Source organism: Martes martes (assembly GCF_963455335.1).
Source record: "Martes martes genome assembly, chromosome: 2".
NCBI lineage: Eukaryota > Metazoa > Chordata > Mammalia > Carnivora > Mustelidae > Martes > Martes martes.
In genome coordinates this window covers 36,542,192-36,566,933 of record NC_137889.1, presented here as the reverse complement: position 1 = coordinate 36,566,933, position 24,742 = coordinate 36,542,192, and the positions used below count along the sequence as shown (strand labels likewise).

At 38.4% G+C, this 24,742-nt stretch overlaps 1 protein-coding gene across 1 annotated transcript in view; it reads left to right on the top strand.

Moving 5' to 3' along the window:
* ZMAT4 (zinc finger matrin-type 4) overlaps positions 1-24,742 on the top strand; it is a gene marked incomplete at both ends in the record, with an annotated part of 231,860 nt that overhangs the window by 139,000 nt on the left and 68,118 nt on the right. The window contains one exon of the mRNA XM_080797298.1: positions 16,387-16,614. Coding sequence (XP_080653424.1) covers positions 16,387-16,614 — 228 coding nt within the window. The remainder of the gene's footprint in view (positions 1-16,386; positions 16,615-24,742) is intronic.

Here is a 24,742-nt window from a genome sequence, read left to right as displayed (position 1 = left end):
GCATCAGACTTGGCAGTAACCTTTCTTTCATTTTGACCCTTTAGAGTTGAAGTTGCCATAATGTGTGTATGTCTTAACAACAGTGCAAGATTGATAGCAGACACTTCCGAAGGCATTATGGCATTATGTCTCTGTTGATGAGTGTACGTAGAACACTACCTGGCACACAGTAGGCATTTAATAATGATTTGTTGGGTGAGTGAGAATTGGAAGCATAATTGAGAATAATGATAGGCATTTAAATACCTCTAGCTTTATTTTTGAATGAAGTTACCTTGGTTATTGAAATTTCTGATGAATAAAATGATCAAGGGCAGTGGTTTCCCAGCTTTATAGGAAGTGTCATGCCTGTCCTTTCTGCTTGCTTGATGGAAAGAAACTTTTTTTTTTTCTCCTGGTGAAATATGTGAAATACAGTGTAATGTGGAGTATAAACAAGGGCTCTGATGTCAGACTCCATTGTACAGTGTGGTTATGCCTATGTGAACTCATGGCAAAAAATACGTACATTTAGCCTAGCTTAATTAATTAATTAATTTCTTTATGTTTCAGATTTTTATTTAAATTCCAGTTAGTTAACATGCAGTGCAGTATTGGTTTCAGGAGTAGAATTCAGTGGTTCATCACTTACATCCAACACCCAGTTAGCTTAGCTTAGTTTAGGCATGAGTGATATGTTGCTGACTTTGAGTTAAATGTTAATGAATCGAAGTATATACTAAATAAGGGGTCTTTAAACAGAAGCACACATAAAACAAGGTTCTGTATTGATCCATTGCCCAAAACGGATGTGACCCTAGGCTCACAGGAATCTAAGCCCGAATTTCCGTTGCCCAAAACGGGTGTGACCCTAGGCTCACAGGAATCTAAGCCCGAATTTCCCCAAAGGAGCCATGGTTTGGTAATTGCTTATTCAGTGATCTTTGGAGACTTTGTCACGAACATAACTCACCGGGGATAACAGGAATTGACGAGATCTATAGTCATATTTATTACACCTATAGAAACAGTCCAAAAAATCTGTTCGTCACTCAAAAATGAGTAAAGATGTATAACATTTTTAAAGATCCTAAGGTGAGGTAAGACCACGGCTGAGAGGGGAGAACCTAAACCAATAATAAAATAAGTAATCATCACTGATAACGTTTCTATCAGAAACATCACATCCATCGTTTCACTTGCTCTTCGTAAAAAGCACGAAGTCTGAAGTATCGTTCTCTCCACTTTACCTGTGAGGGAATTAAGAGGACAGGGTAAAGGGATGTGCCTGATGTTATGCAGTAAAATAGCATAACTGGACCTTGAACCCAGGGCTTCCGATTGTACATTCCGGGACCTTTCCTTCCTCTTGAGGTGGTGACACATAATGCTTCAAAAATGATCTACAGATTGTTGCTCCCGAATGAGCAGCACAGTTCAGACTCGAAGGCTCTCACTAAAATGATCAGAAAAAACAAAATCACAAAGATATATTTATAAACTTTAAAGCAAGTATTTCTCATTTGTAGGAACAGTGAACAATGTGGGGAAAGGAACAGATAAGCAATGATCTCGTCCACTCTGCTTGTCTTGTGTGTAAGTGTGTTTATCATATATTCCTCTTCTGCAATCTTGTTGCTTCTCTTCTTTCCTTCCTTATTTCTTGCTGAAAATGAGAGAGACAGAGCTTCGGAACTTTTCCATAAATTTCTATGCCAGACACGGAATTGCTTATTTGAGTTCTCTGTTGAATGAATAAAGATCAGGGTATTCTAGATCTGTTTGTAAGTTACATAAATTCAAATTTTAAATAATATATGCACCCCAGGTTCAATCAGCACCTCTTATTTGCATATAAGATTTCATACACTGCAGTAGTTCTAATATCTGAATCAGGTTATTTGGTTTGCCAGCATAGCCTGTCAAGATACTTGTTTTAATAGACGCAAACAATACTTTGTCAAACAGGCAGATCTTCATAGAGGTGCGTTTTCTTTTAAATTAGAGAAGCTGGCATGTTCTAAGATGTCCTCTTTAGATCAGTGCGTTTGTTCCAATGATGTCTTTGGCTTTTCTAAGACTTACAACTACAACAAATAATAAATTCATAGAATCGCAGAGCTTGAAGGTGCCTACCAATCATTGTTTCAACCATCTCATTTTCCCGATGAGGAAACAGGCCTAGAGAGGTAAAGCCGTTTGCCCAGGGGGATATAACGGGTTGATGGCAAGGATTTTGTTTTGCAGTAATCTTTCCATGATGTCACGATGTCAGGAGAAAACAAATGAATCAGGGCGCTGACTATCGTACAGCGAATGGGGTTTAAATAAATTAGCAATGGCAGGCAAGCTAACTTCTTTTGGCCACTACTTTTGAACACTGGATCACAAGAGGCTTGGAGCAATGATTAGATCAAGGCTACTGTCTTTTTTATTTTATATTTGATGACCAGAGAAACAAAAGATCAAAGATTGAACGGAATTAAAGACTTTAACAATGAGACTACTGCCTGGGTGATTTTCACAAATCCTTTTAAATAGCATAAACTCACTTTTCTTTTTTGGATGATCAAATAGTGGTATAAGATACTTGATGATTTCAGCAGCTTTTATGATGTGGTTATACCTTTATTCCAGAAAGTGTTCTTTAACACATTTTTATGAAGGAATAGAGTAGAACAATAAAATTGTCAGTTTCCTGTGCTTACACTGAAACTGACAATAGGAGATGTGGTGAGGGCATAGAATCCATACACAGAATGCATTACTATTCAGAAAAAACTCTGAGTGAGAGATTTTCTGGCAATAACTCTTAAATCAACCATTAAAGATAAGAACCCTAAAACTGTCTAGTCTATGAAATTGAGAAGGCACTTGTAAAGTAAGCATTCTACCTAAAATAACTGGTAGTGTCCCAGACTGTATTCTTATCCTTTGCAATATCTGTATATTTTACATGGAAGCCTCAAAAATCTTGTATACACTCGGGTTGGTTTCTTTAATGATCACATACAATAAGTATGAATTACTGGTTAGCACTTAAGTACAATAAATATCATATTTCTTTGTATTTTGAAAATCAGTGCAGATTACTCCTGTCCTCTAGCCCTGAAGACGGGTCAGGAGGATAGTCTTGGTCACCCTTTGGAGTACCCTCTCTTCCCTCTTTAGGGCTGCACAAGGGCCTAGAGGTATAAGGGCACCTCAAAGAACTCTCCCAGCCTGTGAGCTCTGGCTGCTTTATCATCACCCAGGATGCTGTTGTGGACTGGTCTACAGGCTATGGGTGAAGCCCCAAGGCTTCCTCAGAAGTGAATCTCAACTTATCTGTCTCCCTCTCAGGGTATATATTCCTTCAGGTTAGAGACTTCCACCGATGGTCTCATCCCCTTTGTGCCAAGTGAGGCTGTGGAAAAGAAGGCCAAGCCTCCATTATATACATTTCTGGGGAATGTCCTGCTGCCTTAGACATACTTTTTTTTTTTTTTTTAAGATTTTATTTCTTTGTTTGACAGAGAGAGACACACCGAGAGAGGGAACAGAAGCAGGGGGAGGGGCAGAGGGCGAAGCAGGCTTCCTTCTGAGCAGGGAGCCTGATACAGGGCTCAATCCCAGGACCCTGGGATCATGACCTGAGCTGAAGGCAGACGCTTAACAACTGAGGCACTCAGGCTCCCCTAGACACCGCTTTTAAGATGCCCAGGTCTCTATCCGTCCTTGCAACCCTCTTTTTATCCAGTCCCTAATAAGACAATTCCTTTCCTGATATCAGAAAGCACACCCTTCTTTGACACTTTGATCCCTTTGCTCTTCAGACCCCCCAGAATAAGTGCATTTGTTCATTCGGTCCTGGGGGTGGGGAAAGCCAGACTTCAAGACTTAGCCCCCATTTCAGAAGGCGATGGAAAACACCTTTCATTTTTATGAAGTGAGTCTATTGGGAAATGAGACAATTATTTAATTTCTCAGTAGGTTATTTTGTTGTATGAATTGTCATGTGACATAGATGCCAAGCCAGTTTATCTATCTGAAGGTTAGAAAAGATGAAATTTTGTGTTTTCTTACTTTACTCTCAGCCTTCAGAGAAACTGCTTCTCCTGGGTAGGATTTCCTGCTAATTGTCTGATGAATGTACACATTGTTGAGTCCTATTGCTGTCATTATGAACCCACGTAGGTTTTTAAGAAGATTTTGACCACTTCGAGGTACCATGAGTTGCAGCCATTCTTACTGTTGGTGATACTGGCTAAAGACGTGGTCTGGGAGTTCTGAGTGCAGACCTTGGAGCTGAGAGATAGGGACGTTTCTGGGACGGTCCTCAGTCATTTGTATGCATGATTGTTGCTCTACACCACTTGTTGGGATTTCATGACCGAGAAGCATGAGCCTGGAGTTAAAGGTGTACTCGGGAATTCCTGCTGTAATTATATCTTGATTAGTGTAAAGTGCTGATTATCATCTTCATTTTGCTTTTCAGTCAACAGAGCTGATGAAATCCTAATGCCTGGACCTTTCATTTTCAGTTAGTAAAACTGATACATCAAATATCCTGCTGGACGGGGGAGACAAGAATGAACTCTGGCATATACGTGAACATTTTACTTGATCTTCCTTAACACAAAGGGGAGATCATTTTTAGTCAAAATAAGTCAGAAAGAAAGATGTCCATACATCTGCCTAACCTTAATGATTTAATATTCAAAAGTTTTGCCTTAAAAAATGTTGTTTCATCCCGTGCCTAGCATGGAGAATGAGTTATCTGTAGAAATTCACAGAATCCTGAGTTACCATCTTACCCATCTGTTTCCAGCGAGATTCCATTAACGCTAAAGTCCCATCATCCGGCATGGTTTAAATGTTCTTCCTTTCACCACTGGGTATTAATACTGCTCTTACTCTACAAACCTTCCTCAGCTACCCACCCCAGGGCCAGTAGACGTGTCTTAAGCTTCTTGTCTTCTAAAGGCCTACCATTCAGGCTCAGTCTGTTTTTCCTTTTTAGCAGCTTTGGAAAAACAGCCTGCCATCAGTCTAAATACTATAATCCTCTATGTGTCTCAAGTGCTACTAAGTAATGCTTCCGCTTCTCCTCTTCTGGCTAAGTAATCCCAGAGCCTTTATTACTCATACACCTTTCTTCCTTAAGCCACCTCTCTGGCTCTTCTCTCGACTTCCTAGTATTCTACAATCCATCCTGGATCGCTCTGAGAGAATCTTCGATTTCTGTAGTCACCACAGCCTTATGAACAGACACATGAACGTTTCATGACCAGCGAGGGAGCTTTTCTGACTCAGTCTTCCCACACACACTCCCTTGTCTCATGCTCACTGTGTTCCTGGTCTCTTTGAAGGCAGCCTCTGTGTCTGTTTGGCAGAACCAATGTCAGTGTGGGACATGGGAAAACATGAAGCAGGAGTTAGGAGATCTTGGTTCCAGTCTTCATTTTCTCTGTGGCCAGGATGTCCAGGAACTAACTTTTATCAAGCAGGCACAACAGAGATAACGAGGTTGAACCATTAGCCCTATTTTATTTTAGGAAATAGTTTGACTGCAGAAAATCACCCTATCCTGAGTTAAATCTAGTTTGATTTTTTTTTTCAAAAGCTATTATTTTGGGGCGCCTGGGTGGCTCAGTGGGTTAAAGCCTCTGCCTTCGGCTCAGGTCATGATCCCAGAGTTCTGGGATTGAGCCCCACATCGGGCTCTCTGCTCAGCGGGGAGCCTGCTTCCTCCTCTCTCTCTCTGCCAGCCTCTCTGCCTTCTTGTGATCTGTCTGTCAAATAAATAAATAAAATCTTAAAAAAAAAAAAAGCTATTATTTTCTCTCTGTTGCCTCTTACAATTTTGTGAATAGGCTTCTGTAGAATTAATGCAACTTAATAAAATAGTTCTGTTAAAAGTATTTCCATTGGAAAAAAAAAAATAGTATTTCCATTCTAGATTTCAAGCTGCATGAGGACTGGTGTTGTATGCTAATGTAGAACATGGTGCCCGTGCGTGGAGTTGAATGAATGAAACATAAAAATACAGATGCTTTGTAAGATTGAAGAAAGTAAGATCCGTGTCAGGTGCTGTCCCTCCAGTGTGATCCTTCCTAACCTTGGCTGCACACTAGAAGCTCCTGAAAAGCTTAAGAGGCTGGTTTAACTCAGCTCCACCCCCAGGGGTTCTGATTTAATTGGCCTGGGGTGGGACCTAGAGTCTATAAGCATTCAATGCCTGCCAGATGGTTATAACCCTTACAGGGGCTGAGAACTGCTGATTCTAATCCAGTGCTTTCCAAATTTAATTTGCATACCAGTCACTGGAAACTCTCCTAAATGTCCACTCTCATCTAATGACCCAGGGAGGGACCCAAGATTTTCATCTCCATGAAACTGCCAGGTGATGTTGTGGTCTGTGGAGCACACTTGCAATTGCAAATTTTAAGCAGCGTCACCTTCATTAGCTGTTAATGGCACCCTTGTCCTAAAAATTCTCAAACAGAAATCATTTATATTCTCTCTCATGCACTTCCTTTTGGCTGTGTCTGCATGGCAACAATGAAGTATGCATTTTGTGGTCAAGCCATAGTTAAATGAACAATTATGGATGATACATCTAAATAATTCAGGCTCTGGGTTGGCCTCTGTTCCCCCAGGGACTAAATTAACCTAATGATTTTCTAACATCGATTTGCAAAGTCTTATCTAGCTTAAAACCTTTTCTTTTTTTGCCATCATCCTCTGCCCACCAACTTCATTGCGTTATATGAGAAGCAGTGGTATCAGAAAATGGTCTTTAGACTCGTAGGGATTGGAGGACCTTCTTAAACTTGTAGGGATTGGAGGACCTTCTTAAACTTGTAGGGATTGGAGGACCTCAGCATTTGACACCCTGGATTCTCCTGATCCAAGGGTTGGGAGTACCTAACATGATGGAGCACAGTAGCTCCTTCTGTCTTAGAAGACCTCAAGAAGTTCTGGAGTTGCTTCGTGGTTTTATAGTGCTAACTCAGAATAGCATTGAACCTTCAGATTTCGCAGTTTCCAAGTGGCACTTAATAAAAAGTACTCTATTTCTAGATTAAATCCAAATAAATACATGCAAAAGATATGCATAGCTAATAATCATATTCATTTAGTTTTAAATATGAAGTAGGGGCAGTTTTGGTAACCTGCAGACTGCGGGTTATTAAGGACAATGCGACTTTTAGGGAGATAGGCTAAAGAAGGTCATTCAACACTTGGGCTGAGTGGGGAAAACTGATTAGGGGAGCATGCCAGCTGAGAGCGAAGTAGAGATACACACATTCTCATCAGGGAACCGGTATCAGTACTAAAGTCTCTAAAATGACTTCTAAGGTTTCAGCTTCCTTCAGCTCGGTCCAAAGGGCCACCCTCTCTCGCTGTCTACTTCTGAACTTAGCCTGTACTTTATCTCTGCTGTACTTCTGGAGCTGCTTGCTTTTTTCATCTTTGAATCCTCCATAAATATTCATAGGATATAAGAAATGATCCAGGAAGTTGGCTCTCTCGTTGAATAGCTGATGCTGTTGGATAAGTAAATCATTCCCATCCGTGAGCATGGGGTATAGATTAAGTGAAATGAGGGATGATGGCAGCAGAATGAAAGAATAAAAGCTGGTACCAGTCCTCGGGTTTCAGCTCACCAGTCCTCCCCCACTCTGCCAACACTGTCTGATCTGGGTGATGCCCTCCAGCTCCTCCCTCCAAGGATAGCATCTGCTGGCTTGGACATGGGGGTGCCAGTGAATCAAGGAATCCCTGCCAGGGAAACCCACTCTGCCCTCTGGGACTCTGCCTCTTATCTGAGGTTCATGAGGAGAGGCATTTCTAGCAGCTCCCAATTAGCAGGCCATTGATTCTGGCTCAAGCAATAAGCAAAGATACTAGGGTGATGTCATAACTCTTAGTGTCCAAACAACTTAATAAGTATTTATGTCCTAATAACTCAGCCAGCACGTACTGAAGGGAAAGTTAATATTTGTATTTCATCCTTAAATAACCACGTTTGCTAATGGATGCGTTTGCCTGTTGGACAGTGCATAACTTCTCAAATCTTTGGATTAGATTAGACATTGTTACCTTTGTTTCCTGTTCCTCCCTGGTTGGCTGGATGGATTGGAGGTAGGCAGCAGCCTCCAGGTATCCAGGGTCACAAGAATATGAACTCATTCAAAGGACTGTAGCATCTAATGTTCATCCTCAAGATAGTGGTTCCCATGGTATCTAGTGGAGGTTTCTATGCTTTTCTCAGAATTTTAAATAATCTTATGGTTCCCCTGTATGTTCACTGCATCATCCCAGGGTACCACTGTACAGAGTTTGGGAACTGTGGCCATAACCAAAGATTTTGAGTCTGAACTCAGAGGGAGTAAAACAACTTAACTGAGTAGTATTTGAAGACCAAACACCATGAATGCATTATTGCCATAATGCAGCAGGTGTTTTGAAGATCAGTCTGGGTGGAGAGGATGCCTTCCTACTAGCAGAATTTCCTAAAGCAAAATTCCTTCTCTTACACAGATAGCTTTATGGAGAATCAACTGTTCCCCTCATTCAACAAGGATTTATTTAACTGTGTGCCAGGCCTGGTTCTAGAGACCTGGGATACATCAGTGGAAAAAATAGATCAAGCTCCTGTCGTCATGAAACCTACATTCTATATCCTCTATTTTCACCCCATGGAATAACATGGAGTATCGCAGCTTTAGGATTCTTTGGTCAAACAACATGAGAAAATTATAAAAGGACTTTTGTCTCCTCTAAAGTTCTGTTTAATGGCTCATTTTCAAAGATCAGGATTCTGCAGGAAACAGGCATACTTAAGATATTTAGAACCTAATCAGTGACTGAAACTAGAGGGAATTATTCTATATTAATGAAAATCAATGATCTATGAATACTATATTAATGAAGACTGATGATATATGAATGTAGTGTGGGTGAGGAAGCAGTTCCTGTTAATAGGCTGATTATAATTAGAGTTTTGATACAAAATTGAATTGGAATGATGGTTCTGTTAAGTCATCCTTGCCTTTGTTTGTTCTCAGGAAGTGTTTAATGGCATGTATTTTGGAACATGAAATATTTTACAGGGTTCTTTAATTTCCTTCACGACATAAAAAGAGATAGCACATGGATTTTTCTATTTTGCAGTCTTGGATAGTGGAACTCACTTCCAAACGTATGAGAAGGAAGAGTGTTACTTCATTTTATCTAAATAACGGGAGTGATTTTGGGATCTGCCATACAGTGGGAAAACAGCTTTCCCCTGTATCTTTTGGAGAAATAGGAGAAACTGGGTGTTTACATCATATTCTGACAGACCCAGTTTTCTCCCTATCCGTTTTCTCCCAAATCAACAATAAATTAATAAATAAATCACTGCAAATAAAATCTTCTGTGATTTAATTTAAGACCTAGTTGTGGCGTCACACATCCCTTAAGCAGTGTTTTCTCCACTTTGCCCTAAAACAAGTTAGCATGAAATGTGGCCTATAGGTAAGTTGTAAAATAAGAATGTTTTCCCTCTGCATCAAAGAGTGTATATCCTCTAGTAAAAAACAAATCACCATAATCCACAACTACAAAGTAACTTTTGCTAAGAGTTTGATTTGTAGCCTTCTGGTCTTTATGTAGTTTAAATAGGTGGGTGTGTATAATCTAATAATAACTAATTAGGTTTGCACTCTACATATAAACACAGTTTAGTTTACATTATATCCTGAGCATTTCTGCAGATCACTAAATATATATATTTTTTTCTAAAATGTGTTTTCAATTGCTTTATGGTGTTTCAGGGTATAGATGCCCATAATTTATTTCATCTATATCCACATGTGATCATCTAACTTGTTTTTAACCCTGTGAAGTCTAATGAAATCATTCAAGATTTAAAATGTAGCTATCATAAGCCACTTATGAAAATGTGAAAATCCACGAAGTTGATATTAACTGAAATGTACTAGTCCTTTCCTTCCTTTATTCATCACATGTTTGTAGAGCATCTTTCATTTACACAAGAGGCCCTGTCCTCTGGTAAAGATACAAAGAAAATGTACATTTTGAGCCTTGACTTTTCAGTTTACATCGAGTTGAGGCATTTAGCTGCAGAAGAGCCTGGAAGACTGAGCTGTCCATCCACGCTGACAGCTGTCTCCTCATCCAGGCATTGAATGGCCCAGTCAAATTAAGTTGTCAACAGCATTTGGAAAAAAAAACACAAAAACAAAAACAAAAAAACCAAAACAGTGATACTTGCTAAAGGATTCCTGCTGTCATTAATTTGATTTAGGGTAGGAAAAACGAGAAAAATGAAAGGCTGTTGATCGTAAGGATTGGAAATTGGACAAATTGGTTTAGAGAAAATGCATATTTCCAAATAATCCCCACTGAGAACAGATGTTGAAGCCTGGGAAATGTGTTCTGACTCTATAGTTAATCTTTTTGTTTATTTGGCCTATCACTTCCTCAGCATTACAAGAAACTAGTTGGCATTAAAATATGGTGTTTGGTCTTTGTGTCAAAAAATCTGATCTTTGCCATTGTCTTTACTGTTTATTAATTATGGGGCCCTGTGACAGTTGACTTCTCTCCCTGAGCTTCAAGCTGCCTCGTTGGTCAAACAGGGTTTGGGCACAACGTAAAGAAGAAAATACACGGAACAGACAGAATGGAATAAACTGCACAGTATCGTACAAACTTGAAGAATTAAGTATTATGGATAAGAACATCTTAGGTGAGAAAGCCACAAACTTTAAAAGAAGTAAATTCCTAGAACTATTTTGGTAAGTCCTTTGTGAGGATGGACTAATTTTTTGTAATCCTAAAGCCTAGAAAACATCAGGAATGAGTGGAAGAGGAAGAAAGGAAAGGACAAGGGAAGAGGGAGAGGAGAGATTGGGGGAGGGTAGGGAACGTCAGGGGAAGTTGTACGTTTTGGGGTTGAAAGGCACTCTGAGGCCATGGTCCAGAGGGCAGACAGGCAGGTGAGAATACTATTGCCAGCTGACTGTATTATCCCCTTCTCTGGCTAAGGACATCCACGTGGTGATCTGACCAGTAAAGCTTTGAGATCTATTGCTAGATCCTGTCTGGTTTGTTGAAAGAAGACCTGCTCTAGTGTCCCAGGCAGTTATTTCCCAAAATTTTACTAATCCCTTTCTCCAGTGTGATAATCAGGTGTGACCCCAGAATCTAGGATGGCCAACTCATTCCAATTTGCCTCGGATTCTCCCTGTTTTAGCACTGAAATTCCCATGTCTTGCTAACCTTCTCGATTCCAGGCAAACCGGGATGGTTGGGACTGAGCTAGAAGCTTGGCGTGCGGAGTTTAGATGCCGTGCTAAACGAACAGAGTAAATAGCTTCCTGTTTCAAAGCAAGATTTCCAGAATGATATGCATTTTGAACTGTCTAAAAAATGCCTAGAAATAGGCTACCCCAGCAAATAGAAGTTTGAGATAATATTGACTTTCAGTATATCCAGCTGAATTCACAAGACAGGGAGACTGGGATGAGTGTCTACATTTTGATATGTCGCCTTTCTACAGTTTAGTCTTCACCCCCCCCACCACACACACCTCTACCCAGAATCTGGACACTGGGTTGCTAGTATTTGTGTATATATTGACTAGTACTCAAGCCCTGAATGACACAATTTAGAAGACACAAGGAAACTCTGGGTGGCTTGTACTTTATTTACTTCTATTGCAAAGAGCATCCATCCATCCATTCATTTGGAAAGGCATGGGATATATACATTATGTGAGTGACGTCATGCAACGTGCTGAGTCATGGAGAGTCTGGTTGTACACAGTGTTACGTTCCAGAGTGAGGGAGTGTTCTGAGAGAGGCACACACCGGGTGCACTGAAAGTATTTTTGTCCTTAGATCAACTGAGGTTATTCTACCAGGAAGAAACAAATATAGGACAGAGATGCACATTATTCTAAACTATTACTCAAGACAACTTAGCCAACAGTCTATAAATAGCTGTCGAGAACTTGCTTCATGACAAACATTATGCAAGACATAAAGGGGATATTGAAAATGATCCCATGTCAGGTGATTCTTAGAAATCAAGTTTTAGAGACTGACTTGTTTTGATTGTCTCGAGTATTAGAACAACTTGGGTTTATTTTAGTTACTCTAAATTGGCTCCAGATCCATGATCTTCTGATCAAAATACTGGGGGCTGAATGTGTTTTGAGAATCAGAAATTTGGGGATTTTAGATATGTAACTAGGCACAGATACCGTATATTATGTTTCAACAGATCTAAGACAGCACTCCATGTTTAGAGACATCAGTAAATTCTATTGCAAAATGTATGTGTGTTTACATTAAGTGATTATATATATCATATTATATATTATGTATTTTATTCACATTTTATTTACTTATTTTTATTTAATTTATAAATTTATATTCATATATAATTATATATAATATATATGTGGTATGTATGAAAGATATATATGTAATATATCTATTATAGAAATATATATATATTATATTATAGAAATATGTATTTCTATAAAGACTATATACAGCCTCTTCTGAATTCAGGTCAGGTTTTAATAAAAAATGAATCATGAAGAAAAATTTGAATATTAGCGTTTTTTATTTTTTTCTACATTGAAACAAGGGATTATGGACATGTATTAGAGAAGACAGCACACACCAGAATATCAAGTATTGAAGTGTAAGTATTATGATCTAATTTCTCTTATCCATGCACACATACACACATACACACATGGGTGTAGGCAACCAAGATTATAAGGCGCTGCTTAAGCAATGTCAAATGAGTTGTGCAGTTAGTAAGTGCTTCGAGTTTAGAGGAGGGAGAACTACTTCCTGTTTGGGTTGTCAAGGCCTCACAGAGCAGATAGGACTGAACAGCACCCTGCAGGACAGGTGTTCACCTAGGAGGGGAGGGATGGTAGACCAGGCTGGGGATGGTGCCGGTCAAAGGTAGGCAGCACAGTGCCTTAGCAGTTCAATGTGCTTATGACTTTCTGCTTGGGACCAGGGATCAGAATTGTTATTTAACTTTTGTAATATTAATATAGAACATTAGCTGCTATTTTGGAGAAACCTTTATATCTTGGAGATATGGAGAAATTGATCAGGGTTTTAAAAAATGCCAAGTGATTATTATTTCCTTCTGTTCCATAGATAAAGATGTGGCATTTCTGTTATTGCCTACAAAATAACTGGCTCTGTTGCTGTGGGATGTAGTATGTAACTTTCTTTTATGCGAAGATCTAGGAAGGCTATTGTATGGTCATATTCAAACAAAGTCTGGCAATATTTGTATCAGAGCTTCTCAACATAGGCTGTATTTGGAAACATGGACCAGGTGATGTGGGAGGAGGGCATTAAAGCATCCTGATGCCTAGCTCCTACCCCAGGAGTCTAATGTAATTGAACAGAATTGGCCTGGGGATAGCCTGGACATGGAGATTTTTAAAGTTCCTCCTGAGTCTAATGTTTGCCCAAGGTTGAAAACTACTGGTTCTGATGAATGAACTCTTGGTTTTAAGTTGTACAGAGAGGAGGTAAAGTCAATATTTAACTAAATATTTTTCAATTAAAATAAAAACATAAACCATGAAATTTAAATAATAATGAACCATACATCAGTTAAACTGTGTTGTCCAGGATGTGTTTTCAAACCAAACAATAATCTTTGCCCTACTTCATATTCATTTTATTAGAATAATATACTTTTGCCAAAGAACTACCAGGTTATGATCCAGGCTTACACACAGATTTAGCATTATTATCTGGAAACTGCTCTCTTCCCATATAACCTCACAATTTGGCATCCAGTCAAAGCCATAAAACAGAGAGGGAGAGAGAGAGTTTCTATAATTTGTTCCAACCCCACACTATGCGCTTTAAAGAAATGGTGACCCTGAATTTAAACCTTGTGGAAACCAGAGACATCAGAGACTTGCCAAAGGTCCCACAACTCAGTGGCTGATGGAGTCCAACCCAACCTTGATTTCTTTTTTTTTTTTTTTAAGGTTTTATTTATTTATTTAACAGACAGAGATCACAAGTAGGCAGAGAGGCAGGCGGTGGGGGGGGGGGGAGCAGGCTCCCTGTTGAGCAGAGAGCCCAATGTGGGGCTCGATCCCAGGTCCCTGAGATCATGACCTGAGCTAAAGGCAGAGACTTAACCCACTGAGCCACCCAGGTGTCCCCCAACCTTGATTTCTGACTTTGAATCAAGGTGGTTTCCACTCCCTCATGTTGCTGCCTTTGTTGGCCTTTTTAGGAAATAAAAACCAGGTTTGGTTTTTATTGAGATTGGTTCAATTACTGAGATTTGGTTATTGAGATTGGTGACCGTTGGAAATAGGAGCTTAAGAAAAATTAAACTTTGGAGTTGTATTAAGGAGAAGAAGCTATAATACATATACAGCATGAACCTAGTCTCTTGTGTGAAAGATAAGATTGTTGTATTTGATAGATATTCTGTTGTGCATCCTCCCTGCCAAAAGTGGTGTGTAAGGTATCAATAGACAAAATTGACTCATGTGTTTTGTTAGGGCCCAGATTAGAGAAAAGGAAGTTATGCTTCAAGAGGCAACATTCATTCTGATGGCAGGCATTTGATATGTTTTCCATTGCCATAAAAAAAACAATAGATAGATATAAATCATCAGAAATTGATAAGGCTGCAGGAAACTTTGGAAGCAAGATCCAATTTTCTTCAGAAAAGTGGGTAGAAGTCCTTTTACATGCAGGTCAACTGTGTAGCTTTTATTAGCATTTCTAAGTCATAACAGATGATACTGGGTGGCTGCTGGGGTGGTGTGACCCACTTTGGGGCTTTATTTTCACATGGTGATATATGACTGAATCTGGCAATGAGGCTTTTAAGAGACGCACCGTTTCTCTAAGTCCCAATAGAAATAATATCATTTAGTTTCATCTAAGCTAGCTAAAACTTCTCTATCTGATAAAGTCTCTGGAGAGAGAAGAAAATACTTTTTCAAGGTATTGCCACAATACTAGTCATTTCTTGACTCAAAATGTTATTTAGCAAGTATTTATTTGTATATCTGTTATTTAATCTGAGGGGAAAAAAAGCCCACATTAAACTGATTTGAAAGCTTGGGGAGTTAAGTGTTTACTTGTTATTGAGGTTCCAGATTTCGGCTTTTCCTTGGAATGACCCTAATATTCATGGTTTGCCAACTGCACGCCTACGTAGCAGAAAGTACTGCTATATTGCATTATGACTAATGGGCCATATGGGAATTTAAATTGCTTTTTCTTTTGTAAAATATTTGGATTAGAACCTTTTTCCAAAATTAAATCCTATGTGGAACAAAGATGACTGAGGTCTAGAAAAATAGATAAATTTGCTTATTATAAAATTGCTTATTAAGAAGTATAAAAAGAGTCTTGAGAGGTATTATAAGGAACACAGGCCTTGGAAGTTAAGGATTTGGTTTGGAGTCCTGCCTTTACAGTAACTAGATATGTCATCATCCAGTGAATGATTTGGCATCTTGGAAGTCCATCGTGTGAGATGTAGAACAGTAATCCAAGTCGTAGTTACTGTGAGGATGAAAGCAAATTGTATCTTGTAATGCAGAAGGAAGTTATTTTTACTTTCTGTTAGTAAACTCCTTCGAGTTAGGTTCTTTTTTGCTTCTGGGCCAAAAATAACTGAAAGCTCACAATGGAATGTGTTAAATTAATAGCTGGGGCTGAGCAATCTTAAAATAGTGTTATTATGCCTTTTCGGTTTAGATAAGCAACATCTGCTCTACACTGTTTGTCTTTGGTCTTTTAAAACAATATTGTGCTTTCAACATCAATTTTAGCAGGTATGAGTTGAAAATAACCTATCACAGTAAACAGAAGAAACTGACAATAAAATTAACACAATTTTGTCGATGGGTACAATTCTTGTACATGAAAGATCTGCTTCTATCACTTGGGCAAATCCTTTATTTATTGGTTATTTCCAGTTATAACCTACAAATGTCTCATTCACTCATTCAGAATCTTTCAAGCCATTAGTGCTCAATGTTTACTTCAAGCTTTGGCTGCAATTTGATTGATGGATCCTTCTCTTACCTCCAAGAGTTTATATTTGAACATCTTTCTTTTTTTCCTAAGGGATGGTCTCCTAAACTATCAGATTTAAGCATAACAACGTGAGAAATCTGATCTCAATAAATTAGGAATTTTCAGTGGTATCCCAGCTTCAGAAATGAAGGCTGGCAAAGATCATTTTCCTGCTTTCAGTAAGCTTTGGATTTCGAGCTCTAAAATAAATTTGAGACACTTCCATCTTTAGATATTGAAGATACGTATACTTAGTAATGGACTAACCTGTCCTGTGGTTCTCTCTGGTTGTTTTCCTTCACAGCAACACCCCTGAACTCACTTAAACCTCCACGGGTGGACACTGCTCCAGTGGTCGCATCTCCCTATCAAAGAAGAGATTCGGACAGATACTGTGGGCTCTGCGCAGCCTGGTTTAACAATCCTCTCATGGCCCAGCAACATTACGATGGCAAGAAACACAAAAAGAATGCAGCAAGAGTTGCTTTATTAGAACAGCTTGGGACAACTCTGGATATGGGGGAACTAAGAGGTAAGAGAAACTCTTAATGTCTGCCACAGAACTGGGCATTCAGAGAAAGATTGTGTTTTCACAGATTGCATTGATTACTAAGGAAAAATCTAGGCTCATCTAAAAGGAATAGAAGGAGAAGGAAATGAGCAGAAAACTAGCTTAATTTTTATAATCTCCTTCATTTCAAACTCTTTGTTATTTCCATATTTTTATTGACTATTTTTCAGATTGAAACCACCCATATATGAACCAGATATCTTCCTTCTGCTTTACCCCCCCCTTTTTTTTTTAAAAGAAGGAGAGGGGGGCGGGGCAGAGGGTGAAGGAGAGAGAGAGAACCTCAAGCAAGCTCCATGCCCTCCGAGCGAAGCCTGACGCAGGGTTCTATCTTACAATGCTGAGATCATGACCTGAGCCGAAATCAAGAGTCAAATGCTTAACTGACTGAACCACCTAGGCGTACCTCTGCTTTATCTTTAAACGCCTTTGCTCATGAATGCTTTTGTAAATGAGCGGTATGAGAGAAGATGCTACAAGGGCCAAATAACATTATCTTATTAAAACTTTTGTGCCTTTATGAATCCAGCCCAAATGAAGCAGCATGTTGAGTCTAATTAATAGCTTAAAACAAACCCAAGTCCCTTTAATAGAAATATCTAGGACTCTGAGGTAAGATGGTTCCACCATATGGTCAATACCCAGCTTCCTTACCGCACCCTGCCAGATGTTTGCTCAAGTGATGGAAAACATGCAGCATTTGAAATTCATATGGGATTTCACAGAAGCTGCTGAGTAGAGACTCGGGAACCCTAGGGGAGGATCGTTCTCGTGGATTCCTTAGGAAGACATATACCAATTCATGAGATTTGATAGGGTCTTTCATCACCAACAACCATTTAAACATTTTTTGATCACCTAAACATTTTTGATCAACTCATGTTGGCAGTGTGTAAGTAGAACAGAATCACATAAAATACTTTTTTCTGAGAAAATACACGTTTTCAGGAAAATTATTTTGCAAAGGGTGCTATGAGTACTCTACCTCAAGTGTTATATGGGTTAGATGAGCTTTTATGGGCTGGCCAAGGATCATTATTCATAATAGCTCTAATAACAAAATTTGCAATTCAATTTTGAGAATTTTGAGAATGCAATCTGAGTTTAAACTGGGGTCTGTGTGGAGCCTACACTTCTTCCCCGAACTCGGCTATGCCTCCAAGAGGATTCATTGTAGTCAGGAAATGCGCTGGTATAATTCTAGACCAGATAAGTGGGTCTTAAGATCAGCTGGGTGAGCGGAAGGGGTGGGGAAATTCTAGTTTTGTTGGTTGAGGGAGACTTCACCCAGGAAGGGGTTTTGAATGGGAACTAGAAATGTGGGTAGCATTTCAGCGAGCCTTCCATGTGAGCAGAATCATATATGTACAGGCAAAGAGACAGGGAAGCATAAGCTGGCAAATAAACACGTTATCATAAAAGAATGATCTAATACTGTACAGATTTAGGATTGGAGGTCCATTAGTACTTCTATAGAGCTTGATTAGAGACGGATTTTTCCAAGATACGTCATTAAGAACAACAAATAAGAACAGACATTAAAAACACTTTATTCCGAGTTTGTTTTTAGCTATAGAAAAACAACACAGGGCTTCATATGACAGAATGTTGGCTAATTTCATCTCAAAGCCTTTTGAATTGTTGGTGCTATTGCTTTTTCTTGGGGGATTTCTTGTATTCTCTGTCTATGTCTTGTTAAAAAAAATACAGAGTCTCTCCATAGCTGAAGGCCTTCCCGAAACTCGCTGTTACTGGCAGATAACAAGTTGGCTCAGTGATTCCTTCACGGCAGGGCACTGAAGGAGAAAAATAGGGCTTTATTTATGTTTTGTGCCAGATATTATGACTTGTAGAAGAATTATTTCTAGAGCACATTCTTCTTGTCTGTTTTGAATTATCAGTGTTGCATCTTTTATGTACAACCACAGTTAATGACTTGGGCGTCTGAATTCTGTAACATCTGAGCAGCTTGTCTTTTATACAGAAGACAAAAAGGGCTGCTCTTTGACTTGATAACTCAATGTGACTATGACTCAGTAGCACATGAAATGCGATTAGCATCAAACACCATGTCCTTGAAACCAACCTTTTCACCCACCCCAACTGACATTTTGATATATGTTTATTCAGGCATTAAATATTACAAAAGCTTGAGGAATACAGCAATGATGATAAACCAGCACGCACATGCACACACACACACACACCCCTATTTCTGGAATGCTTCTAATGTATTATCAGTCAATGACTAAGGACAAAACTACTAATTAGTGAATATAGGTATATCCATAATTTTTTAAAAACTCATGTCATGCAGCTAGAGCACAATATGGCAACATTTCAGATTTTCTCTTTCATAGAACTCAGTTTTTTTTAAATTCATTTTATTTATTTATTTATTTTTATTATTAACATATAATGTATTATTAGCCCCACGGGTACAGGTCTGTGAATTGCCAGGTTTACACACTTCAGAGCACTCACCATAGCACATACCTTCCCTAATATCCATAACCCAACCACCCTCTCCCTACCCGCCTCCCCCCGGCAACCCTCAGTTTGTTTTGAGAGATTAAGAGTCTCTTAAGGTTAGATGGGATCAGGAGGGAGATAGAACTTCTCAGCTTTTTAAGCACTATACCGCTTACTTACTTATTATAGTTTTCCTGATTTTCTGTCTTCTTCCCTACTCTTATAGATTGTTAGATTGAAATAGACATTGATGTCTGTTTTGCTCACTGATGTGTTCAAAATGCCTAAGATAATGACGGATGCATAGTAGGTACTCAGTTATTGCCGAGTAGATAGAAGCAAAAATTTTTAAAAAATCACCTAAAAGCCTACATTCTTTTTGTTTGTTTGTTTTGTTTTTAAAGATTTTATTTATTTATTTGTCAGAGAGAAAGAGAGAGGGAGAACACAAGCAGGCAGAGCAGCAGGCAGAGGCAGAGGGAGAAGCAGGCTCCCGCTGAGCAAGGAGCCCGATGTGGGACTTGATCCCAGGACCCTGGGATCATGACCTGAGCTGAAGGCAGCGGAAAAGCCTACATTCTTAACATGATAATCATTTTTAATTCTAAAAATATACTGACTATATGATTTTTACAAGAAATTATTATTATTATTTTTAAAAATTTTAAAATTCTGATTTTTAAAAATGATGTCTATCTTACATCTTGTGAAATGCAGACATTAAGTGTTATATAGTTCAGGGGATTTCGACAAAACAAAGCCCTGTATAACCCACACACCTATTAAGATATAATTTATCCTGAGCACTCTCCTACATGCCCCTTCCCAATTCATCCAACTTCCCATTCCAGGGACCCACTCTCCCTATTTTTTCACCTAGATTAGTTTTGCCTATTTTTAAGTTTCATATAAATGGAGCAGACGTGTATTTTGTGCCTGCGTGTCTATCTTCTCTTACATAGCTTATTGTTTTTGAAATGTATCCATTTCTTGCATATAAAGCAGAGTAGCCCCTTGCTCTTTATTTGCTGAGTAGTATTCTGCTATATAAATTTCCACAATTTTTCCATTCTCCTCTCGATTTTGTGTGTGTGTGTGTGTGTGTGTGTGTGTGTGCTATTTTGAATAAAGCTTTCATGAACATTCTTTTTTTTTTTTTTTTTTTTGGCCAACATATGTTGCACTTATGTTGGTGACTATCTGGGAGTAGAATTGCTGGGTCATAAAGTTGGGAGTATTTTTAACTATGTAAGGAATGGTCAACATATTTTCTGAAGTAGCTGCATTCTTTTTCATTCCCCAAAGCAGCACAAACAAATTCCACATTTTCACCAATATTTGTTTTTTCAGTTTTCAAAATTTTAGCTGTTCTGCTGGGTGTAGAAAAGTATTTCATTATGGCTTTAATTTGCATTTCCAAGTTTACTAATAATGTTGAACACTTTTAATGTCCTCATTGGTCATTTGTATATCTTCCTTTGTGAGGTGTCTGTCTGTTCATGTCTTTTGACTACTTTAAACAAGTGTTGGTTGTTTGTCTTTTTATTATTGAGTAATAGGTAGGAGCTTTTCATATATTTTCAATTCACACCCTTTGTAAGATATATGCATTGCAAATATTTTCTCCTAATTTGCAATTTGGCTATTCATTTCCTTAAATGTCTGGTGAACAGACATTACTAAATTATAAAAGGCTGATTAATCTTTTTCTCCCCTTTATGATCATGGCTTTTTGTGTCAGATCTGAAAAAACTTTGCCTGCACTCAGATCAAAGATGGTATTACATGTTTTTGTCTACAAATTTCATAGGTTTTGCTCTCATATCTAGGATTATGATGTATCTCATGCTAACTTTTGTGTGTGGTATGAGATAGGGGTTGAAATACATTTTTGTTTTCATGCATTTACCAAGTTCTTACAGAAAATTTGTTAAAATATTTTCTTTTCCTCCTTGAGTGATCTTGGCACAGTTATTGAAAATCTATTGATTGCACGAGTCTCTTTGTATCCAAGCTATTGTGGTCCATTGATTTCTTTCTTTTTGTTTATGCCAGTACCACATTGAATTGATTCTTTTAGCACTATGGAAGTCTTGAGATCAGGTAATGCAAGCTCTTCAGCTTTGTTCTTCTTCCTCGGTATTGCCTGGGCTGTTCTAAATCCTTTGCATTTCAATATAAATTTCAGAATCAGCTTGTCAATTTCTACACAGAAAGCTTGTTGAGATACTGAATGGGATTAAATTTAATCTATATATCAATTTGGGGAGATTTATTTAATTTCTTCATAATACTGAGTCTTCCAGTCCATGAACATCCTCTATTTATTTATTTATGATTTTTTTTCAAGCTCTGTCAGCAACATTCTGTAGTTTTCAGTGTAAACATTTTACACACTTAAAAACATCTCCTCAAGTATTTTCTGTTTAATGCTAATATAATTTTTTTTTGAAATTTCATTTTTATGTGTTGATTACTGATACAGAAAATGCAGTTGATTTTTCTATATTGCTTTTGATTCCTATATACCTATTATTGGTATATAATTAATTAACACAAGAAATTACACCTTTTGTATTTTTTGGTGTTCAACTCTTTAGTGATTGGAAACTCTACAGAATTGTGTTAGCATTCTTGCCTTCCTTTGCTTCAAGTGGGAAATATTAGTTTAAAAATGATTCTTGTAGATTAGCAAAGAATTTAAGTGGGATTGGCCTAAATGGTTATTAATATGCATAACCTGGTTACTGATTCAACTTTAGTGTTATTTGTTCCAGAAAACAGATGTCTCCACACTGAAGTTTTAATATAACAAGAAAAATAATCACCCTTCTCTGAATATAGAGTACAATGTAGAAAACAAAGGAAGTCATTGAATTATGAAATTACAAAATTCAATGATCACAAAGTACTTTAGGGGTTTTTATAATTTAAATTCTTCTTGCTAACATAAAACAGGTATTAGGTAGTTTCTTATTTAGAAATAGTGACAATATAAACTATGAAACTATAGTTAGGTGGATATAGAGTATACATTTTGTAGATCTTTATTACTTACTCTTTTAAACATTGTAGGGTAGAAAATACAGTCATTTCATTGTTTCAGAGGAAACTAGAAATCTGGTGCAATTCTCATCTGAAGACACCAAGTAAAGGATCTCATTCGAAAATTTAATAATATTTCTGAACATATAAACAGATAGTGTTGGAAAGGGTATCAAACATCATTGGATTATACTCCTTTTTCCTCCCTCCTTGCCTGCCTTCCTCTCTTCCTCCTTTCTTTACTTCTTTCCTTCTTTCTCTCTTTGCATCTTTTTTACAGAGCAGCATTCTGAGACCCAGAGAAATGACATGACCATTTCCCTTCTAAATTATGGCCACACCTACAACTCCTGATTATTTTCTAGTGACTCATCAATGACCAAATAGAACTCTGAATAATTAACTCTTTAAAAAAAAAACAATTGAGTTTGGGGACTTATCTATTTTTAAATGCATAAGACTTGCTTTGAACTAAAGTATAGAATGGGCATGGTCAACTCTCAGTTTCCTGGGAATGAATCACTTACAAAGTGCCCTATATAGCTTTAATAAAAAGAGTTTTCCCCATGTTCATGACTCCATCTCAGCTGGAGTGAATATAGGAATGCAAAGAAATCATATTCACTATTCACAAGGGCCTGGTATTGGAAAGCAAAGTTCTGTGAAGAGAAAACATATTCCCTGAGGGGTCATTAGAATTTATTACTCTCTCTATAATGCAGTTTCTGCCTTTACTAGTGGGAGCAGGGATTAATTTCCAAGGGATCCAAGAAGCTTATATAGGACTTCAAATCATTAAATTTTCTGACCCATGTGGGTCAGAAAGAGCAGACCTATCTCAAAATGAACAGAACACTGGAGTGAGAGATTTTTACTCTTTGAGTTATTTCTGTTGTGGACTTTCAGGTGATAACAGGTTGTCTGTCTCATATTTTGTCCCGCTTAATCTTAGTTTGGTCTTTGCTCATATCGCAGGCAGTAGACAGCTTAGTTCCATCATTCAGTGATGTCCCTCTACGTCTAGTTTCCTAAGATACCTGTACAGAGGTCCTTGGTATTGGGTCTGCTCCAGTGGAAAGAAAGGTGTTACAGGCAAAACAATAACAACAACAACAACAAAACCAAACGGTTTTCAAAGGCAACAACAACAACAAAACCAAACGGTTTTCAAAGGCAACCAGTCCAAGTATTACTGTGTAAAAATCACCTCAAAGTGTAGAGGCTTAAAAAAAACAATGGATCTCCCAGTTTCTGTAGGGGCAGAGGGGATCTTTTGGGAGTGGCTAGCTAGGTGATTCTGGAAAATTTAAAAAACTGAATGAAAGAAGAAAGAAAAGGTGCCTCACTCATGTGTTGCCAGGAGGCCTCAGTTTTTCTCCTCACGGTCCTTTCCCAGGATTTGTCTTAGATGCTCCTGCTATGGTGGCTGGCTTCCTACAGAGCAAGACATTTGAGAGAGAGATCAGGTGGAATACTTAAAGGTCGCATAACATCAACCTGCATCACATTCTATTCATCAGAAGTCAATACCAGACCCTATTCAAGGGCTGGTAGACCATTAGACGCCATCTTTTAGAAAAGGATTGTCAGAGAATGTGGGGACATTTTCAAACCATCACAATCAGTCAGAAAGCAAGTGGACAACTGGCCTATGTGATCCCACTATTCTGCCACACTCTTGTAGACTTTAGCCTGAAGAACATCTCATCTACAGGTGGAATTAATGTATGCAATAGACACATCAAGTCAAGGATTTCATTTTTTTTTTAAACTAAAATCTAACAGAGATTTCTGCCTAGCCTCATAAGAACCAAAAAAAAAAAAAAGAATTCAGCCTTTCCGTGTTCCTCTGCCCAAGGTCTGGGCTTGCCCTGATGGATATCATGACTAGGGTCAGCAGAGACGGGACATACCATACCATCTGAAGTGTGCTTTCACCCAACAACATCCTTTTTTCATCCAACAACCATATGCCTTTTGTGCTTGGCCAATCCAATAGGCCTGAGGGATTCCAAAGATTTGGGGACCAAATTAATTGGCGTTAACAACTTGGTTGTGGGCTCCCAATATCCATATGAGTTGATAGAAACAGAAGTTCCAATCAAGATTTTAGAAACAGAAAGCTTGTCATATGTTATTGTTTGGTTTCATCTCTGATTCTTCATTTATTTATTCATTCATTTTTTTTGTTCATCTGCTAATATTGAACTCCTACTGTATACCAGGCACAAAGTGCTGGAGATACTACAGTGAGTGAGAGAAAAAGGTCTCTATCTTGGGAAGTAGGCAGAAAATAAAGAAGCAAAATATTTTTAGCCTGTGGCAAATGCTAAAGGGAGGAAAGTGGGGTGATGTAATAAATAATGAAGTAGGAGGTAGGTTATTTAAATGGGATGATCAGTGACAGCTTTACAGAGAAGCTGACATTTTGGACTGTGATCTCAATGGGGGGAGGGGAGGATCCAGAGATGAAGTACCTGTTCATTCTTTGCAGAGATGCTAGCAAGTGCAAATGGCCCTGTGTGGGGAAGGGGCTTGGCACATCTGAGGACTAATGGTCATCAGAGTGCCT